This window comes from Salmo trutta, chromosome 1 (assembly GCF_901001165.1).
Source record: "Salmo trutta chromosome 1, fSalTru1.1, whole genome shotgun sequence".
NCBI lineage: Eukaryota > Metazoa > Chordata > Actinopteri > Salmoniformes > Salmonidae > Salmo > Salmo trutta.
The window spans coordinates 71,440,992-71,461,306 of record NC_042957.1 but is presented as its reverse complement, the minus strand read 5'-3'; the positions used below and the strand labels follow the sequence as shown (position 1 = coordinate 71,461,306).

General features: G+C 43.0%; 1 protein-coding gene across 3 annotated transcripts; it reads left to right on the top strand.

Annotated features, from left to right (window-relative positions):
- The first annotated feature begins 749 nt into the window (after window positions 1-749).
- LOC115206854 (somatostatin receptor type 2) lies at window positions 750-13,512 on the top strand. Of its 3 annotated transcripts, none has more exons than XM_029774047.1 (3): window positions 750-906; window positions 10,431-11,202; window positions 12,620-13,512. In XM_029774047.1, exons 2-3 carry the CDS (start codon window positions 10,492-10,494, stop codon window positions 13,028-13,030), a joined length of 1,122 nt encoding a protein of 373 aa, XP_029629907.1. In that variant the 5' UTR covers window positions 750-906; window positions 10,431-10,491; the 3' UTR covers window positions 13,031-13,512. The 3 variants fall into 3 exon arrangements, with proteins under 3 accessions (XP_029629907.1, XP_029629900.1, XP_029629895.1); XM_029774040.1 differs by having other exon boundaries at window positions 750-1,315; XM_029774035.1 differs by having other exon boundaries at window positions 750-1,691.
- Window positions 13,513-20,315: the final 6,803 nt, after the last annotated feature.

Here is a 20,315-nt window from a genome sequence, read left to right as displayed (position 1 = left end):
TTTGACACACACAGCCATGGCCTATCTTTTATCTGCAGTGTCTCAGATACAACCACCCCTCCCCCCCCACCCCCCCCCCCCGGAATGTCCGCTTACTGGCTTACACTCTGTAGGATGGCAAGGACAATGTCCAAAGAGTGCCAGCAGCACAAATGACGCAAGTAAGAACTCTACAGACAGCTATATTGGTCCTCTAATTCAGGACTAGTAAAGGTGCAGTGCACTACTTTTGTGAGAAAAAAAATAGCATAAAATATATATTTATATATTCTGATTTTTCAGGGGGTCCCACAGCACCCGCAGCAACCCTACTTCCCACGGCTATGTGAATTGGGTGCTTTTTAGGACCCACTTGACTCTTCCCCTGGTCAAAAAAATATTAGAGGAAAGGACATGGTAGTTTAATCTGTTACACAATCATTATTGTTCCACACAGTTTCATACCAGGGTTCAAATACTATTACAAATATTTTGAACACTGCCTTTTTTTCTTCTTTTTTTTGCCTGCCAAGAGTTTTGAATTTTGGAGGTCTTTCTATTGGTTCCATTGTGTCAGGCAAGCTTCATCAGGCCCTAGAGTATTTTAAATGGCTTCCAATAGTATTTGAACCCACCCAGGTCTGCACAATAATCTATGCTCCTGGGAGTGCAGCAGGTCAGCATGAAGGCAGGCAGAACAGTGTTTGCGTTCTTTTTATGCCAAAGATAACAGTTGTCTGTCTGCTGCATGTTGTTTTGCAACGGTGTGAATAACTTGGTTCTCGTCCACAAAGCTATGTGTGACGCTGGTATGGTGTCTCATGTCCCCTCCTCTACCTCACTGGTTGGCTACTGGTTGGCTACTTTCACAATCCGGGTCGAATGAACAGTATGTTTGATATGGGCTGCACAGCAAAAATACAAGAGGTATCTGGCATAATTTAGCTCTAATAATTATGCTAACATAACGACTATCATTTTCAATTAATTTGGTTAATAGATTTACTTGATGATCTCTAGGCCTATAATCAATAAATCAGGACATTTCCAATAATTATTTTTAATCTCACAACTCAAATGAAGACCGGAGGTAAACAAGGCTTCAGCACACTGGACCACCTTGATCTTTTCGTAGTGTGTTGGCTCAGTCCTAACGTTATAGCCTGGTGACAACGAGGTTGCTGCATGCTTTTGTTTTTTTAAATGGGAGGAAACGGAGAAGGAACGGGGAAATAACGGACCAGTAACTCCATCTGTGTGCTGGGCTGGAGAACAGTAGCAAGCAGAAGCAACAGCCCTGTACGAGGTCTCTACCCGGTGTCTGTCATTACAAGCTGTGAGTAGCTAATACAAGCTGCGCGCGCTCCGCATCTCCTCTCATTCCGGTCCTTTCCACTCAAGGCATTCTCTGTGCGCACCTTACCATGTAGCCAGACGCAGAGTCGTGCCACATACATTTATTTCTTTTCTTGCGTAGACACATTTTCAATGATCTCGATCTTTTTTACAACTTATTTCAGCATGATGGCAAATTATCAAAGGTTGGTTATTTTGAAAGGTGAATTCAAATGGCAGAGAGCTGTCAAACCTCGTTTCGGCTGAACGTATTGGAGAGGTGTTTGAGAAGGTTTCATGGTGGGAAATGAAGACCCATTGAACTCAGATAAACCGAATAAAGTTATACATTGGATTATATTTAATCGATTTTAAAGGTAAGGAAAATATAGAAATGTGTCATTATCAAAATGACATGTTATATCTTTCTTAAAGTTTTCCAACTGACATTTTCTGTCAATTTACGTGTATGAAAAAATGATCTAGTCTATAATTCTTATTCCGTCATCATGGTAAAGAAACACAATGGGAATCATGTGTGTTGATGTTATTGAAATATTGATTAAATATTTAAGCTTCAAATCATACTATCGCTTTACTTTTTTCAAATGTATTGTCACATTCATAGACTGAGTGATTTATGACACTATTTTATCAGATGACTACCATTGGATTAACTCTTTCATGTTGCGCATATTTAAGTTTTGATGGTTCCAATCCCTGACCACTCTCTGTGATCACATCTGAAACGTGGATTTCAATGTTCTGATCATCGGCTCAACAGGGTCTGTTGCTGCAAGAACAAACAGATGAGTAGCTCCTTATCGTCTACTCCAGATTACCCACACAGCCCTTTAAATCACTGCGCTAAAGGTTTGTGACAGAGTCACTGTGTGCCTGAAAAGAGCGGAGTAAACTGGCAGAACAAGATGGCAAGCTATCAGGTGCATTGTGCCAGTGTTCTACAGTACGTTGAGTTAGAATACGACATACTTGATTTATTTTTTATTTCAACTTTATTTAACCAGGTAGGCAAGTTGAGAACAAGTTCTCATTTACAACTGCGACCTGGGCAAGATAAAGCAAAGCAGTTCGACACACATAACAACATAGATTTACACATGGAGTAAAACAAACATACAGTCAATAATACAGTAGAAAAATAAGTCTATATACAATGTGAGCAAATGAGGTGAGATAAAGGGAGGTAAAGGCAATAAATACATAGGGCGGCAGGTAGCCTAGTGGTTAGAGGTTTGGGCAAGTAATTGAAAGTTTGCTAGATCATATCCCCTGAACTGACAAGGTAAAAATCTGTCGTTCTGCCCCTGAACAAGGCAGTTAACCCACTGTTCCTAGGCTGTCATTGTAAATAAGAATTTGTTCTTAACTGACTTGCCTAGTTAAATAAAGGTTAAATTAAAAATAATAATAACATGTAAGGATCCAGTGCTTCAAAAGACAGAGCAGAGTAAACTGGCAGAACAAGGTATCTGTCAGGTAGTGCCTGAACAGCACTCATGTGGTCTATTCTAAACCAAAGCACTGTAAAGCATTGACCCAGCCAGTGAAGAGAAAGGGGTGTGAACTGGCAGACAATCTATCAGGTGCCTGAACAGAGATCTATTATATTATATTCTAAACCAAAGCAATATAAAGCATTGAGCCTGAAGAGATACAGGAGTAATGTGTCGGAACAAGATTTCAATCTATCAGGTGCAGGATCAGCCCACCGGTGGTCTATTCTATTCTATTCTAAATCAATACACTGTAAAGCATTAAGACAGCCTTGGTTTATGCGAGCTGGCCCAGAACGTCTTGGAGCAAGATCCTATCTCCTGTTTCTGTAGCGTGAGGCAGCTTGAGTAACCGCCTGGACAGGACGCTAGTCTATGGCAGGGCCTTACCCGAAATCTCATACCTCCTTATCTTCTTAATGCTGAGTGCCAAGCAGAGACGTATCAGGTCCCATTTTTACTGTCCTTGGCAGTGTGTCAATTACAGGGGGCCGGGGGGGGGCTCTGCCCCCTTGAATGAGACATGAGCTCCCCTGAATGCAACAAGGGTCAAACTTTGGGTGGGGACTCTAATTTATGGGTCCAGTCCACTAGCGAACTATCAACATTGTTTCAACTGGGCCCCTCACAGTTTTCCACGCCAATGAGCTCAGGACAGACACAGACAGCTGTATTTGCATCCCGTATTTCAGTCTCTTTTTCTATCAGGTGCCAATCAGCCCACATGTTGTCTATTCTATTGTGGCAGTGCCTGAAAAGCCAGAGGGAAGTAATCTGGCAGAACAATGAATCAGGTTCCTAAACAACCCACAGGAGGTCTTCTAGTCTATTCTTCTCTATATTCTATTCTATTTCATTTGATTCTATTTCATTATATATGTCAATTCTACCACTAGGCTTAGATCCAGACTACTGAGACTGAACCACTTGTTGACGAATTGCTCAATGTTGCATTCAATACATACTGTACAGTGCATCTATTCATAGTTCAGTAGCCAACGTCAACCCACCAATTTCAGTTCAACAAGTCCAAATTGTACATCTAAGCATGGAGCAAACATGTTGCACCATGCATCTGAAATGATACCCTATTTCCTATGGGTCCTGGTCAAAAGTAGTGCACTATGTAGGTAATAGGGTCCCATCCGTGATGCAGGATATGATTAGGGAATTACACTGAGTGTACAAAACATTAGGAACACCATGCTAATATTGAGTTGCACCCCCCTTTGCCCTCAGAACAGCCTCAATTCGGTGGGGCACTCTTCAAGGTGTTGAAAGCATTCCACAGGGATGCTGGCCCATGTTGACTCCAATGCTTCGCACAGTTGTGTCAGTTGAGTGTGAAAAACCGAGCAGTATTGCAGTTCTTGACACAGGCTTAAAAATCCTTCTTTAACCTGTCCCCTCCCCTTTATCTACACTGATTGAAGTGGATTTAACAAGTGACATCAATAAGGGATCATAGCTTTTACCTGGCATCACCTGGTCAGTCTATGTCATGGAAAGAGCAGGTGTTCCTAATGTTTTGTACAAATCAAATCAAATGTTTATTTGTCATATACACATGTCTAGCAGATGTTATTGTGAGTGTAGCGAAATGCTTCAGTGTATAGCAATGTTGTGAATTTGGTGCATTGATAGCAACCGCTTCAGTTGTTAGGCTACTCTCTGTCTCTGGCACGGTAGGTGACGAGCTAGCTTTTCATTAAACAACATAATGAGGATTTCTATCAGCCTAATCCAATCTATCAGCCTTGTTCTTACAAGGCTGGATTTCTCCTAATGCAACTGTCGCTTTAGGTATAATGCTTTAGGTATAATGCTTTAGGTATAATGCCGGGAGCCGCTTGTGGATTTGACAGCTCTAATGCAATTCCACCTCTGACACCGCCAAACAACCGCTATGTGGGTGTCAGCTAGCGTGGATCTGATAGAATGTAGCCCACGGTCTGCGCCCCAAATGCCACCCTATGGGCAGTGGACACTATGGGCCCTGGTCAAAGTAGTGCAGTACAAAGGGAGGGAATAGGGTTCTATTTGGGACGAACACATGGACACGTGGCCCAGGCAATGTCACCATCTGTTTTACTGTTTTGTTTTCAACATCCCACATACCCCTCCCTCCTCCCTCATATCTGGTGTTGCTTATTTAGCACAACAATACCCATATCTCAGACGACTCCGAGGCAGCTTTCACTGTGCAGGAGGTGCAATGACAAATTGGCATAATGAAACATGTTATGATGTTGATATTATCTCAGGTTGGCAGGGGGCATCCCTCCCACTGTGTGCTGACACCGAACTGCACACTAATTTGACTCTGTCACGGCTCACTGATTGTGGTGCCGCAGTCCTTCCTTTCTTTCAATTACATAGAATCATTTACATACTAATTTGCATTCGTTCCCACCCCCTAATAAATACACGTTTTCTATAACAGTGGAGAGGAGTAACCTTTGGGTTGTTATTTACTGAGGGAAGAATATAGTCTGTGTCCATGTGTATGTGCACACGTGTGTGTGTGTGCATATGTGTGTGTGTGTGTATGTGCATGTGTGTACGTGTGTGTTGCAGTGTGCTCGTCTAGCGGACATGACAACATAAACTAGCTGGAAACCTGTACTCAGACTTGTGATAAAAGGCAGAACTGAAGCTGTGCCATTTTGTATTTAAAGGAGAGAGAATTCCCAGGGGAGCTCTCCATACACACACCAGGGCCCTACTGTTGCAGCTTTTAATCTGCTGTGTGATTACATTTGATAAGGGCCTTTAAGGCGGAATAGTAAAAGAAGTATCCAACATGCTGTGAAACCAATGACTGAGTGCATGAACAGCTGGGCCCTCCTACAGAGATGTCATGACTCATGTCCCTCACTAATGCTTTGTGTGGGCAGTGATGGCCCAATTCAATATATTTCAACTCATTCTCTATGAAACAATGAATTGTTCAGTGCCTTCGGGAAAGTATTCAAACCCCTTGACTTTTGTCGTGTTACAAAGTGGGATTCAAATGGATTAAATTGTCATTTTTTTTGTCAATGATCTACACAAGATACTCTGTAATGTCAAAGTGGAAGAACAATTACAACATTTGTAAAAAAAAAAAAAAAACATATATATATATATAAAAAATTATACACTAATATATACTGCTCAAAAAAATAAAGGGAACACTTAAACAACACATCCTAGATCTGAATGAAAGAAATAATCTTATTAAATACTTTTTTCTTTACATAGTTGAATGTGCTGACAACAAAATCACACAAAAATAATCAATGGAAATCAAATTTATCAACCCATGGAGGTCTGGATTTGGAGTCACACTCAAAATTAAAGTGGAAAACCACACTACAGGCTGATCCAACTTTGATGTAATGTCCTTAAAACAAGTCAAAATGAGGCTCCGTAGTGTGTGTGGCCTCCACGTGCCTGTATGACCTCCCTACAACGCCTGGGCATGCTCCTGATGAGGTGGCGGATGGTCTCCTGAGGGATCTCCTCCCAGACCTGGACTAAAGCATCCGCCAACTCCTGGACAGTCTGTGGTGCAACGTTGGTGGATGGAGCGAGACATGATGTCCCAGATGTGCTCAATTGGATTCAGGTCTGGGGAACGGGCGGGCCAGTCCATAGCATCAATGCCTTCCTCTTGCAGGAACTGCTGACACACTCCAGCCACTTGAGGTCTAGTATTGTCTTGCATTAGGAGGAACCCAGGGCCAACCGCACCAGCATATGGTCTCACAAGGGGTCTGAGGATCTCATCTCGGTACCTAATGGCAGTCAGGCTACCTCTGGCGAGCACATGGAGGGCTGTGCGGCCCCCCAAAGAAATGCCAGCCCACACCATGACTGACCCACCGCCAAACCGGTCATGCTGGAGGATGTTGCAGGCAGCAGAACGTTCTCCACGGCGTCTCCAGACTCTGTCACGTCTGTCACATGTGCTCAGTGTGAACCTGCTTTCATCTGTGAAGAGCACAGGGCGCCAGTGGCAAATTTGCCAATCTTGGTGTTCTCTGGCAAATGCCAAACGTCCTGCACGGTGTTGGGCTGTAAGCACAACCCCGACCTGTGGACATCGGGCCCTCATACCACCCTCATGGTGTCTGTTTCTGACCGTTTGAGCAGACACATGCACATTTGTGGCCTGCTGGAGGTCATTTTGCAGGGCTCTGGCAGTGCTTCTCCTGCTCCTCCTTGCACAAAGGCGGAGGTAGCGGTCCTGCTGCTGGGTTGTTGCCCTCCTACGGTCTCCTCTACGTCTCCTAATGTACTGGCCTGTCTCCTGGTAGCGCCTCCATGCTCTGGACACTACGCTGACAGACACAGCAAACCTTCTTGCCACAGCTCGCATTGATGTGCCATCCTGGATGAGCTGCACTACCTGAGCCACTTGTGTGGGTTGTAGACTCCGTCTCATGCTACCGCTAGAGTGAAAGCACCGCCAGCATTCAAAAGTGACCAAAACATCAGCCAGGAAGCATAGGAACTGAGAAGTGGTCTGTGGTCCCCACCTGCAGAACCACTCCTTTATTGGGGGTGTCTTGCTAATTGCCTATAATTTCCACCTGTTGTCTATTCCATTTGCACAACAGCATGTGAAATTTATGGTCAATCAGTGTTGCTTCCTAAGTGGACAGTTTGATTTCACAGAAGTGTGATTGACTTGGAGTTACATTGTGTTGTTTAAGTGTTCCCTTTATTTTTTTGAGCAGTGTATATCTTAATTAGATAGGTATTCAACCCCCTGAGTCAATACATGTTAGAATCACCTTTGGAAGCAATTACAAATCCCTGAGTGGTTTTCTTCCTATCTGGCAACTGAGTTAGGATGGACGCCTGTATCTTTGTAATGACTGGGTGTATAGATACACCCTCCAAAGTGTAATTAATAACGTCACCATGCTCAAAGGGATATTCAGTGCCTGCTTTTATTTTCTTTCACCCATCTACCAATAGGTGCCCTTCTTTGTGAGGCATTGGAAAACTTCCCCTGGCTTTCTGGTTGAATCTGTGTTTTAAATTCACTGCTCGACTGAGGGACCTTACAGATAACTGTATGTGTGGGGTACAGAGATGAGGTAGTCATTTAAAAAAGCATGTTAAACACTGTTATTGCACACATAGTGAGTCCATACAACATATTATGTGACTTGTTAAACAAATATTCACTCCTGAACTTATTTAGGCTTGCCATAACAAATGTGTTGAATACTTATTGACTCAAGATATTTGAGCTTTCATTTGTAAAAAAAAATATATATATATATTTTTTTAATCAATTTTGTATTCAGGCTGTAACACAAGAAAATGTGGAAAAAGTCAAAGGGTTTGAATACTTTCTGAAGGCACTGTATATTTTATCACAAATGGGATCCAAATCAGGGAGCATGTGCCCTCGGTTAATGGGCTTTAACGGAGCATGATGCCTATGCATTCGTGGACAGGATATAGGTCTATCCCCATTGATTTTCGAAGATCATGGGGATTACCCAGTACTGATTACCACAGGCTGACTGTAGACAGAGGCTGCAGCTGAACCAGCCAACCAAGTCTCTCTCTCAACAGACACCTCCAGGACCAGGGTCCTCATTTATAATGTTATGTACATTTCACACTCAATTTCTGCGTACGCCATTTCTGAAAAGTCTGTGCACTTACAATAATATTGAGATTTATAAACGTGGCGCAAGCCATACATTGCATGTTTCCCGTTATATATCAGACGTGTCATAAAACTGTGTGCGCCTGAACGAGCATTAAAACTCTGCCTGGAAGACGCCCTCCATTCACCTTTTATAGAGACAATGACGTTCTTTATTTCCTGTATAATGTGGAACTATTGCCATTTGGCCACTGCATGCAAATGACAAATTGTTGTTCAATATTTAGTTTATCAACAGAGTATTGGGTTTATACTGTATGTCCAGCCTTCCCTGTAGCTCAGTTGGTAGAGAATGGTGTTTGCAACGCCAGGGTTGTGGGTTCGATTCCCATGGGGGGCCAGGCCAGAAAAAAAATGTATGTCGCTCTGGATAAGAGCGTCTGCTAAATGACTAAAATGTAAAAAAAATGAATAGGCTCTGAGATTAAATAGGTAATGATGTCACATCAATATTGTAGCCTAACCATACTGTCAACCATTATTTATGTATGCAGGGCTTACAAATGAGGCCCCAGGAACCAATGGTCTGGAGTGTGATTGCAACACAGGTTACACAGTGGTTACCACGTTACATAAGGACATTAGTAAATATATACCCAATGCATTGGAGGTAGGGGAGAGCAAGCTGCCCTGTGTGCCAGACCTGGGTTCAAATAGTATGTGTTCTTTGAGTGTTTGATAGAGTCTGTCTGGAGTGCCAGAGGGGTGGGGTTTACAGTTCTGGGACTATTTCATTGGTTCCATTACACCAGGCAAGCTCAATCAAGACCAGGTAAAGTATTTGAAATAATTTCAAATAGTATTTAAACCAGGTCTGCCTGTGTGGTTTCAAAAGCCATCCCATCTCTTCCTGGTTTGAGCCAGGTTATTATTACAGTAGTCTGTGATGAGCATAGTTTTATTGCAACAGCACAAGCGTGGCACACTCATTAAAATCCTAATCAATTAAGTCAACAGCATGTGCCATCCTCGGAGCTGAGGGGGGCAGAATTACCTGCATTGTCTGGAAAGGCAACCACTTTTAGTTATGCTACAGTCTACACTTAAGCATTTGTAGACAGTCATAATGGTCTTCATATTGTTATAGTCAGTGGTGTAAAGTACTCAAGTAAAACTACTTTAAAGTACTACTAAAGTAGTTATTTTGGTATCTGTACTTGACTATTTACTTTACTACATTCCTAAAGAAAATAATGTACTTTTTACTCCATGAAACCCAAAAGTACTCATTACATTTTGAATGCTTAGCAGGACAGAAAAATTCACAAACTTATCAAGAGAACATCCCTGGTCATCCCTACTGCCCCTGATCTGACAGACTCACTAAACACACATGCTGTGTTTGTAAATTATGTCTGTGTTGTAATGTGACCCTGGTTATCCAGAAAAAAATAAAATTATGCCTGTTTAATAATATAAGGAATTTGAAATAACTTATATTTTTAAGTATATTTGAGCAATTACATTTACTCTTCATGTGTAAGTATATTTATAACCAAATACTTTTAAGATTTTACTCAAGTAATAATTTACTGGGTGACTTTCACTTTTACTTGAGTCATTTTCTATTAAGGTATCTTTACTTTTACTCAAGTATGACAATTGGGTACTTTTCCCACCACTAGTTACTGCTAATATAATAAACTAATATTATCAAATGTGTTTAAGCCCAGCTTGGACAAAAAGGGTGCTAAACAGCTTTGAGGTTCATTAGGGACAAAGAATGTAATATTGTTTGTAATGAAAATCTGAGGGGGGAGGGGAACAGAAAGTAAATGTACATTTACATTTCGTAACTATGTGCTGTTATATTTTGGGAGGCTTTTCAAAAATGTTTGTTCCCTAGAGAGAGAGACTGAGAGACAGAGACAGAGAGAGAGCGAGAGGCACCACATTGATTCTGTTATTTTCTTCCATCCATGCAGGTGGGATGTCATAGTCAGAGTTCCTTGGATATCTGAGAGACATTGAGGAACCAGAGCCACCATGGACTCCTGGGTGTTCCCCTCCTCGCTCCCCAACCTAACCGAAGAACCCCTGATGTACGACAGCTTTATTCTGGGCAACGAGTCAACGGAACCCAATGGTACCTATATGGGCGACAACACGTTCAACCAAACCAGCACCATGGTCATCACCTTCCTCTACTTCCTGGTGTGTGGTATCGGTCTCTGTGGCAACGCCCTTGTGATCTACGTCATTCTGCGTTACGCCAAGATGAAGACAGTCACGAATATTTACATCATGAATTTGGCAGTCGCAGATGTTCTGTTCATGCTGGGGTTACCGTTCATCGCCATTCAGCTGGCGCTGGTCCACTGGCCGTTCGGTGAGGTGCTGTGCCGTGTGGTCATGACCGTGGACTCACTCAACCAGTTCACCTCCATCTTCTGCCTTATGGTCATGAGCATCGACCGCTACCTGGCCGTGGTGCACCCCATCCGGTCCACCAAGTGGCGCAAGCCACGTATGGCCAAGACCATCAACCTGGCGGTGTGGGGGGTGTCACTCCTGGTCAACCTGCCTATCATAATCTACAGCGGTTTAATCACCAAGCACAACAGTTGCTTCTGTACCATCGTGTGGCCGGAGCCTGAGGAGGCCTACTACACCGCCTTCATGTTCTACACCTTCGTCCTGGGTTTCTTCCTCCCGCTCATGGTCATCTGCCTGTGTTACCTTCTCATCATCATCAAGGTCAGTCTCATGGTCACCTGCCTGTGTTAACTCACCATCATCATCAAGGTCAGTCTCATGGTCACCTGCCTGTGTTAACTCACCATCATCATCAAGGTCAGTCTCATGGTCACTTGCCTGTGTTAACTCACCATCATCATCAAGGTCAGTCTCATGGTCACCTGCCTGTGTTAACTCACCATCATCATCAAGGTCAGTCTCATGGTCACCTGCCTGTGTTAACTCACCATCATCATCAAGGTCAGTCTCATGGTCACCTGCCTGTGTTAACTCACCATCATCATCAAGGTCAGTCTCATGGTCCCCTGCCTGTGTTAACTCACCATCATCATCAAGGTCAGTCTCATGGTCCCCTGCCTGTGTTAACTCACCATCATCATCAAGGTCAGTCTCATGGTCCCTGCCTGTGTTAACTCACCATCATCATCAAGGTCAGTCTCATGGTCACCTGCCTGTGTTAACTCACCATCATCATCAAGGTCAGTCTCATGGTCCCCTGCCTGTGTTAACTCACCATCATCATCAAGGTCAGTCTCATGGTCACCCGCCTGTGTTAACTCACCATCATCATCAAGGTCAGTCTCATGGTCCCCTGCCTGTGTTACCTTCTCATCATTATCAAGGTCAGTCTCATGGTCACCTGCCTGTGTTAACTCACCATCATCATCAAGGTCAGTCTCATGGTCATCTGCCTGTGTTAACTCACCATCATCATCAAGGTCAGTCTCATGGTCCCCTGCCTGTGTTAACTCACCATCATCATCAAGGTCAGTCTCATGGTCCCCTGCCTGTGTTAACTCACCATCATCATCAAGGTCAGTCTCATGGTCCCCTGCCTGTGTTAACTCACCATCATCATCAAGGTCAGTCTCATGGTCCCCTGCCTGTGTTAACTCACCATCATCATCAAGGTCAGTCTCATGGTCACCTGCCTGTGTTAACTCACCATCATCATCAAGGTCAGTCTCATGGTCCCCTGCCTGTGTTAACTCACCATCATCATTAAGGTTTTACTTGTTTTACATCGTTCTGCCACCACTACGGTGTCCATATTAGGACATCCTCAGTGTCACCTGCTGAGACCAAGGCTGACCTACATAGATGAGACTGATGATGACTACTGCTGTCTTTCTATCCTTTTCATTTGAACCTGACTAAATAGTTGTGACCTATCGTATGTTGTAATGGTAGCACAGTATGTCTACTTTAATCTATCGTTTTCTTCTTTTGATTTTGCCTGTGCGGTGAAGTGCCTTGAGATGTAGCTATATTTACCTATATTTAAAAGTGGGCTATACAGATAAAATGTATAATTATTACTACTATTAAAGTGAAGTTCTCAGGGATCTGTGTCGGGTCTCCTAATATTTATGTTTTTTTAAAGAGTCCTATACAAATAAAATCTATCATTTTTTAGGTGAAGTCGTCAGGGATCCGTGTCGGGTCCACTAAGAGGAAGCGCTCGGAGAGGAAGGTGACCCGCATGGTGTCCATCGTGGTTGCTGTGTTCGTCTTCTGCTGGCTGCCCTTCTATGTCTTCAACGTGACGTCGGTGACAGGAACCATCTCCACCACTCCCTTCCTGAGGAGCACCTTTGCCTTCGTGGTGGTCCTGGGTTACGCCAACTCGTGTGCCAACCCCATACTTTACGCGTTCCTGTCGGAGAACTTCAAGAAGAGCTTCCAGAACGTTCTGTGTCGGAAGAAGGTGGGCGGGCTGGATGTGATTGAGCGCAGCGACAGCAAGCAGGACAAGTCGCGCATGATGAATGACCCCACGGAGACTCAAAGCACGCTGCTCAATGGAGACCTGCAGACCAGCATTTGATGCTTGATAATTCTAACGCATCCCTTATGTGTGATCTATACAGACATCTTTGATTTCACATCAACACTCCCTCACCCTCACAAGCTCATCACACACAAACAAATAAACTAGCAAAACGCACACATGCGCACACACACAGAAACAAACACACACTTGTTTCTGCAGGTGGAATCGGTCATCCTGACCTGTTACCATGCCCTATGAACAGCTCACATAGGGGGAGTGATTGTAGTTGATCTCACGGTGTGATATTTTGTAAGCATTTTCTTCCCCCTGTGGACGAGGTGAAAAAATGCCAGAGGAACTAAGCCCTCATGGTGTCTGCTCCTCAACGGCTGTTATCACGTTCTTTATGTCTCCTATCTCTGTTTACCAACTCTCTTTACTTTCTCAAAAGACATACAATGATATGACAGTGGGTTTTCCTGGTCGTAAAACCCATACATTGTGATATATTCATAAAGGAGAGAATACTAACTGTAGTTGTGACTTTGCTCTCTGGTGTTTGGGTGGAAAGCTGAAGACGTGTACTGAGTGTATTGATGCTGGTGGACAGTGACAAGATCATGTGAGGACCAGAACAGGGTTGTGTTCATTAGGCCCCAAACGGAAGAAAAGGGACTGAAAACAGGAAGTGCTACCTGAACTTGTCTAATAAGAAACATGTGTTACGGTTACTGATTGACAGCAGATGAGACTTAACCATGGAGAACAAGGATTCCTTGCACATATGTTTACACTAGCAGGGTGAACCTCCACCTCAATCTGTCTTTGTCACATGGTCCTGTAGCCGAGATAAATACCAGACTAGGATGTAGGAAGTATGCCAAAGTGAGACTAGGACTATAGCAGACTCACTGTGTAAATATTGTCTGTTTACAAAGATTGTTTGTCCAAAATGGTGGGCTCTGCAGAATGTGGAATTAGTAACATGCCTCTATTCTTAGATACTGTATTACTTAACACAACAGTGAGCAGCAGGCCACATCTCCTCTGGATCACTACACCAAGGTGTAGTTTGACTTACTAATGACTTACTACAGAGATAGGAGGAACAGTAGAGATGCTGGGACTACTTTGAAATGACATAAAAACACATGGTATCCCACATGGTTAATTTGCTGGCACAAGTCCTGCTGAGACTTATACTGTCCAAATATGGACTCCGTAAAGTCGGTTTAACATTATGGTAGACCTTAGTGATTTTTTTTAACCTCTGAAAAGACACATATGTGCTGTGGACAAATATTCATCAGTGAGTCATGGACCTACAGCATGCAGCTGAACAGAGTCACAAAGTTGGAATCACATGACCTAATGATGACTGTATGAAGTCCCCCGACAACTATGAATGCACCTTTACTATGTAATTTAACAGTTTCTCTCTGTGTGTGTGAGAGTGAGTGTACACGTGTGTGTGTGTGTGTACTGTACACAGTGTTTTATTTGATACAGCATTCAGTCCAAGGCCATGATTAGTAGAAGTGTAGAATGAGTAGATATTGAACCCAATATGGGTACCAGGTGACCTCACCAGGAAAAACTCAGGGCCCAAATTATTATTCTAGCCCAGAGTGTTTCTCGGTCAGATTATTATTATTATTATAGCCCAGTGTTTCTCGGTCAGATTATTATTATTATTCTAGCCCAGTGTTTCTTGGTCAGGTTATTATTATTATTCTAGCCCAGTGTTTCTTGGTCAGGTTATTATTATTATAGCCCAGAGTGTTTCTCGGTCAGATTATTATTATTATTCTAGCCCAGTGTTTCTTGGTCAGGTTATTATTATTATAGCCCAGTGTTTCTCGGTCAGGTTATTATTATTATTCTAGCCCAGAGTGTTTCTTGGTCAGGTTATTATTATTATAGCCCAGTGTTTCTTGGTCAGGTTATTATTATTATAGCCCAGTGTTTCTTGGTCAGGTTATTATTATTATAGCCCAGTGTTTCTTGGTCAGGTTATTATTATTCTAGCCCAGAGTGTTTCTTGGTCAGGTTATTATTATTATTCTAGCCCAGTGTTTCTTGGTCAGGTTATTATTATTATAGCCCAGTGTTTCTTGGTCAGGTTATTATTTTTCTAGCCCAGAGTGTTTCTTGGTCAGGTTATTATTATTATTCTAGCCCAGAGTGTTTCTTGGTCAGATTATTATTATTATTCTAGCCCAGTGTTTCTTGGTCAGGTTATTATTATTATTCTAGCCCAGTGTTTCTTGGTCAGGTTATTATTATTATAGCCCAGAGTGATTCTTGGTCGGGTTATTATTATTATTCTAGCCCAGTGTTTCTTGGTCAGGTTATTATTATTATTATTATTATAGCCCAGTGTTTCTTGGTCAGGTTATTATTATTATAGCCCAGAGTGATTCTTGGTCGGGTTATTATTATTATTATAGCCCAGTGTTTCTTGGTCGGGTCACATGATCAGAAAGGGTGCAGAGTCCTACTATAGAGATGAATGCTGACATTTTGTTATGACGGTATTAGCATGGCATCGACCAAGGCTAATCACTAACCAAACTGCTGCTACACTGTATAGACTCCAATGTGTGCTGTAATTGTCAAGTCAACATTGTCATGTCGTGGTTGAGAATCATTTAATTCATTTTTCGTCCAAGCTGAATAGAACTGTTTGATAGTTTAGATAGCAAAGACAATGCATTTTTCAATCACTATTGTCCAGTCCTGTTTGAAACCATCCCTTGTCACGTTTCACGTCATTCATAAATTGTTGCTATTGATGTTATGTTGCTGTTACAGAATAATGTCCAAGAAAGACCAGTTTTTGCTTCAGCAGGTATTGAATACTGTAGTCGTCTTCATTGCTGTAAATTAAGCAGCGCTAATCTGTTTCTCCGTCAAGAAACATTTCTTCAAAGCCCAAAAAACAAATCCAGTCTGATCAGTTACAATTCAAAATGGCAGTCGTCAAAAACACTGCAGGTCATGCTACAAACACCGATAAATCTCTACCGCATCGTGGATTCATTATTTGAAATAGTTACCCTTAGTTTGGCAGCTGTTTGACTTGCATCTGACCTACATTTTATAGCTGGTCTTCAGGCTTGCCGAGTCATGTCGTGTTTGAGATGCTGAGCTCATCACAGGCTACCCAGGCCTAGGGAAGGCCAATCACCCACCTACCCCATACTATTTCTGAGAGGTCAAGTCTACTCATCCCAGGCCACCCATCCAGGCCTAGGGAAGGCCAATCACCCACCTACCCCATACTATTTCTGAGAGGTCAAGTCTACTCATCCCAGGCCACCCATCCAGGCCTAGGGAAGGACAATCACCCACCTACCCCATACTATTTCTGAGAGGTCAAGTCTACTCATCCCAGGCCACCCATCCAGGCCTAGGGAAGGACAATCACCAACCTATCCCACACTCTGTCTGTGAGGTCAGCTCTGGCACGCTGGCATATGGAGCATTACCACTGGGCAGACACTGGTTCAATCAACATTGTTTCACGTCATTTCAACGTGGAATAGACGTTGAATTGACCTCTGTTCCCAGTGTGCCCTCGCTTTGGGAGGTCAGAGGTCACGCTGAGGCCTCCAGTCTGAGCAATGTGAATTTGAGAAGGGCTAGAAAACATTGTACCCCTGAAGGGGTGCAGCAGTGTTCATTCTACTCCCCATCATCATCACTCCCTTCCCCTACTCCCTAAATCTCACAGGCATAACCTGTGGATGGATCTATGCCTATACGGTAGTGTGTACTATACTGTAGATCTAGCTAGAACATTCAGTACATAGCCTTCTCCTCTTAGATAAAGGTTCACCTGACCTAAAGTTAGTCATAGACATGCTGCCCAATTTGCCTTAGTTTGTCCCCTGTTCAGGCTCTGGCGCCACACTCCTGTGTATGTGTTTAGTGGCCATACATGTGTGTGTGTCTGTGTTCGTCTGCCATGCATGAGTGTGTGTTTCATGGGAATGCTATGTGTGTGTGTTTTGTGGCTGTACATGTTTCTTTGTGTGTGACAAAACAAGCCTCCCACCCCTAGGCCTCAGCATCCCATCCTCCATTCTGTCTCCTAAACAAGAGAAGTGTACAGTATGAGTGATTCATCCCTCTTATCTGTCCTGAAAATACATGATGACTGTTGCAAATACATCCAACTCAAAGACATTTCACTGACAACTTCTGGTAGGTTCTTTTGATTATATATTACATACATACTGTACATACACACGCACACACACCGGTCAGTTTATTAGGTACACCTCCATGTTCACGTGGCTGTGGCTTGCTATGAAACCGAAAGCCAGGCACAGAGGTATTCAGTTACTGTTTGATTGAATGTTAGAACAGGCAAAACGAGTCACCTAAGCATCTTTGAGCGTGGTATGATCGTCGGTGCCAGGTGCGCCAAATCTGGTATCTCCAAAACATTCGCCCTCCTGGGCTTTTCACACCCGACAGTGTCTAGGGTTTATCGAGAATGGAGCGACAAACAAAAACATCCAGTCAGCAGCAGTCCTGTGGGCCAACACAGCTCGTTGACGACATCTGCACAATTGAATTAGTAATTAGAACAATTCATTTTAAAGGATTTCTTTGGTTGTATTTACACAGTCACACATTTAGGATATTTTCCCCCACTAATTGGTCTTTTGACCAATCAGATCTTCTCACATCAAAAGACCAATTAGTGAAAAAAAGATCACAATTGTGGTGACTGTGTAAACACAGCATCAATAGCCTTGTCCAGATATGCATGCATTTCTGCCAAACCCCTCTGACACTCAATGTTGTCTTGCCATGCCGTACATGACAAACACAGTCAGAGAAGTTGGCAGCTACATCAACAGGTAGAAAGAACTGTTATATAAACCACCGGAGGTTGGTGGCACCTTAATTGGGGAGAACTGGCTCGTGGTAATGACTGGAGCGGAATTAGTGGAATGGTATTAAATACAAACACATGGTCTCCAGGTGCCATTGATGCCATTCCATTTGTTCCGTTCCAGCCATGATTATGAGCCGTTCTCCCCTCAGCAGCCTCCTATGATATAAACTAATGTATTGGATTGTCCTTACATTTTGAATAGCATCACATTTTATTTGTAATTGACAGAGCAGTGCTTCCCAACACTGTTACGTGTGAAGGAGAACACAGGCTTCGTAATCTGGCTTCAACCTCCATTATGAGTGGCCGCTGTATCTTTGCTTAGTGAAAAACTTTTTCAGAGCTTTTTTGACTAATTAAAAATCTGACCATGGCTTTTTTTTTTTTTTACATTTCTCGTGCTTATTAGACTTCATTTGAGATTAGAATATTACATGCTGTTGTGGGTAATTTGTTAGGATAGCAGCAGATTTTCATCCAACCATGGCACCCTGGCTTGGCCACATTGTCTGTAGACCTTACACATCCTACAAGTGCTGATGTAAATTGATATGTTATTAGCTATACAAAGTTTCAGGCTGTTGTAGAACTGTTGCAAATAGCTAGTCAAAATGGTTATTGTGATATAAAGGGCAACTCTATAGCCTCCATTCACCATCTGTGTCCATTACTATTATTCTCAGTAGACGGAAGTTGCTGGCTGATATGGATGATGGTTGATTATCTTACGGTGACCATACTAGGACACTCTCCTGTCCACACTAGGACACGCTCCTGTCCACACTAGGACACGCTCCTGTCCACACTAGGACACGCTCCTGTCCACATTAGGACACGTTCCTGTCCACATTAGGACACGTTCCTGTCCACACTAGGACACGCTCCTGTCCACACTAGGACACGCTCCTGTCCATACTAGGACACGTTCCTGTCCACATTAGGACACGCTCCTGTCCACACTAGGACACGCTCCTGTCCACATTAGGACACGCTCCTGTCCACATTAGGACACGTTCCTGTCCACATTAGGACACGTTCCTGTCCACACTAGGACACGCTCCTGTCCACACTAGGACACGCTCCTGTCCATATTAGGACACGCTCCTGTCCATATTAGGACACGTTCCTGTCCATATTAGGACAGCTTCCTAATAGGACAACGTATCACCTACCCTCAAGCATTACCACCAAGGGAGACAAGATCTGACCCTGTATCAGTGGTTAGGAACAACTTTTACCCACTCCTCTTCTCAACTAGTCTGTTGCTGAATGGTTTCATTTGTTTGCCTCTGTACAAGGAATTAGTATTGCTCAGGAGCATTTTCTCTCTCTGATTCCATTTCGCCATTATGTCTTGTTTTTGTACAAAATATATATTAAGCATTGTTAATATTATTGCTGTTCCTTAGAAATATTGTTCCTTTGTTTGCTCATAAAAATGTTGAAGTTGCATGTATGCGTGTGCTTCTTCATGAAAGGCTCGAGAGTTGATCTCCTTACCACATTGACAATCATAATGATGTACACAGTAAGCCTAAAGTCCTGACTTTAATAAGTGTAAGAGATTCGAGTATTGATTAATAATCACAAAATCCAATAACAGAATACATTTAATCACATCGCATCCCTATCAGAGCCCAGGAGCACTCAGTGAAACACTGCCCCTCTGTGGTGAAAATACGCTACTAAATGAAACAGTGACTAGATTCTCCATGGTGTCTTTTCCTACTCAAGCCTCGTGATTTCTGAATCGACGGTGAAGGCTGCTGAGGAGAGAACGACTCATAATAACGGTCAGAACGGAGCAAATAGAATGGCATCAGACACCTGGAAACCATGTGTTTGATACCACTCCACTGATTCCACTCCAGCCATTACCACGAGCCCGTCCTCTCCTCAGCAGACATAACCAGATAATTCCATACCTTACCAAGGCCTGTACTCCTCCTGTCTTCCATCATCTAGCTAATAATGATAGGGAACCAGTTACTACTGGAAAGTCTAGGGGTGGTTTCTTGCACACACTTGTCTTGAACTAAAAAAACAACTCAATGGACAATGTACACAAAAGTAATCCATCAAGTGACTTTAGTCCCACACCAGTCCATCCAGTATCCATGTAGGAGCACAGCAAGCAACCATCTCTCTCATCACCACATGGCATCCTGAAGTCCTGAACCAAAGATTGTAGGTTAGCCACAGCCTTCCTCCAAACTAAAGTTGCCCCAGTAGCACTGACAGTATAGCTAGCTACTGCAGTAGAAGTGCAGTCTAATCTCTGCTCTTGCAGTTTGCAGTCTATAAACATACATTAAGCGGATTTCCGGGAAGGGTGAATGGTGTCCCATTTATTAATTTAGAACTATTGTACTCATGTTGTACTATACCTGTGAGACCACATACAGCCTCAGCCAGTATTCACTAGTA

Excerpts from the sequence above, each read along its gene's own strand:
- LOC115206854 (XM_029774047.1), top strand. The coding sequence starts at position 10,492 with ATGGACTCCTGGGTGTTCCCCTCCTCGCTCCCCAACCTAACCGAAGAA. Across the intron at positions 11,203-12,619 it reads ACCTTCTCATCATCATCAAG|GTGAAGTCGTCAGGGATCCG; the intron begins GTCAGTCTCATG and ends ATCATTTTTTAG.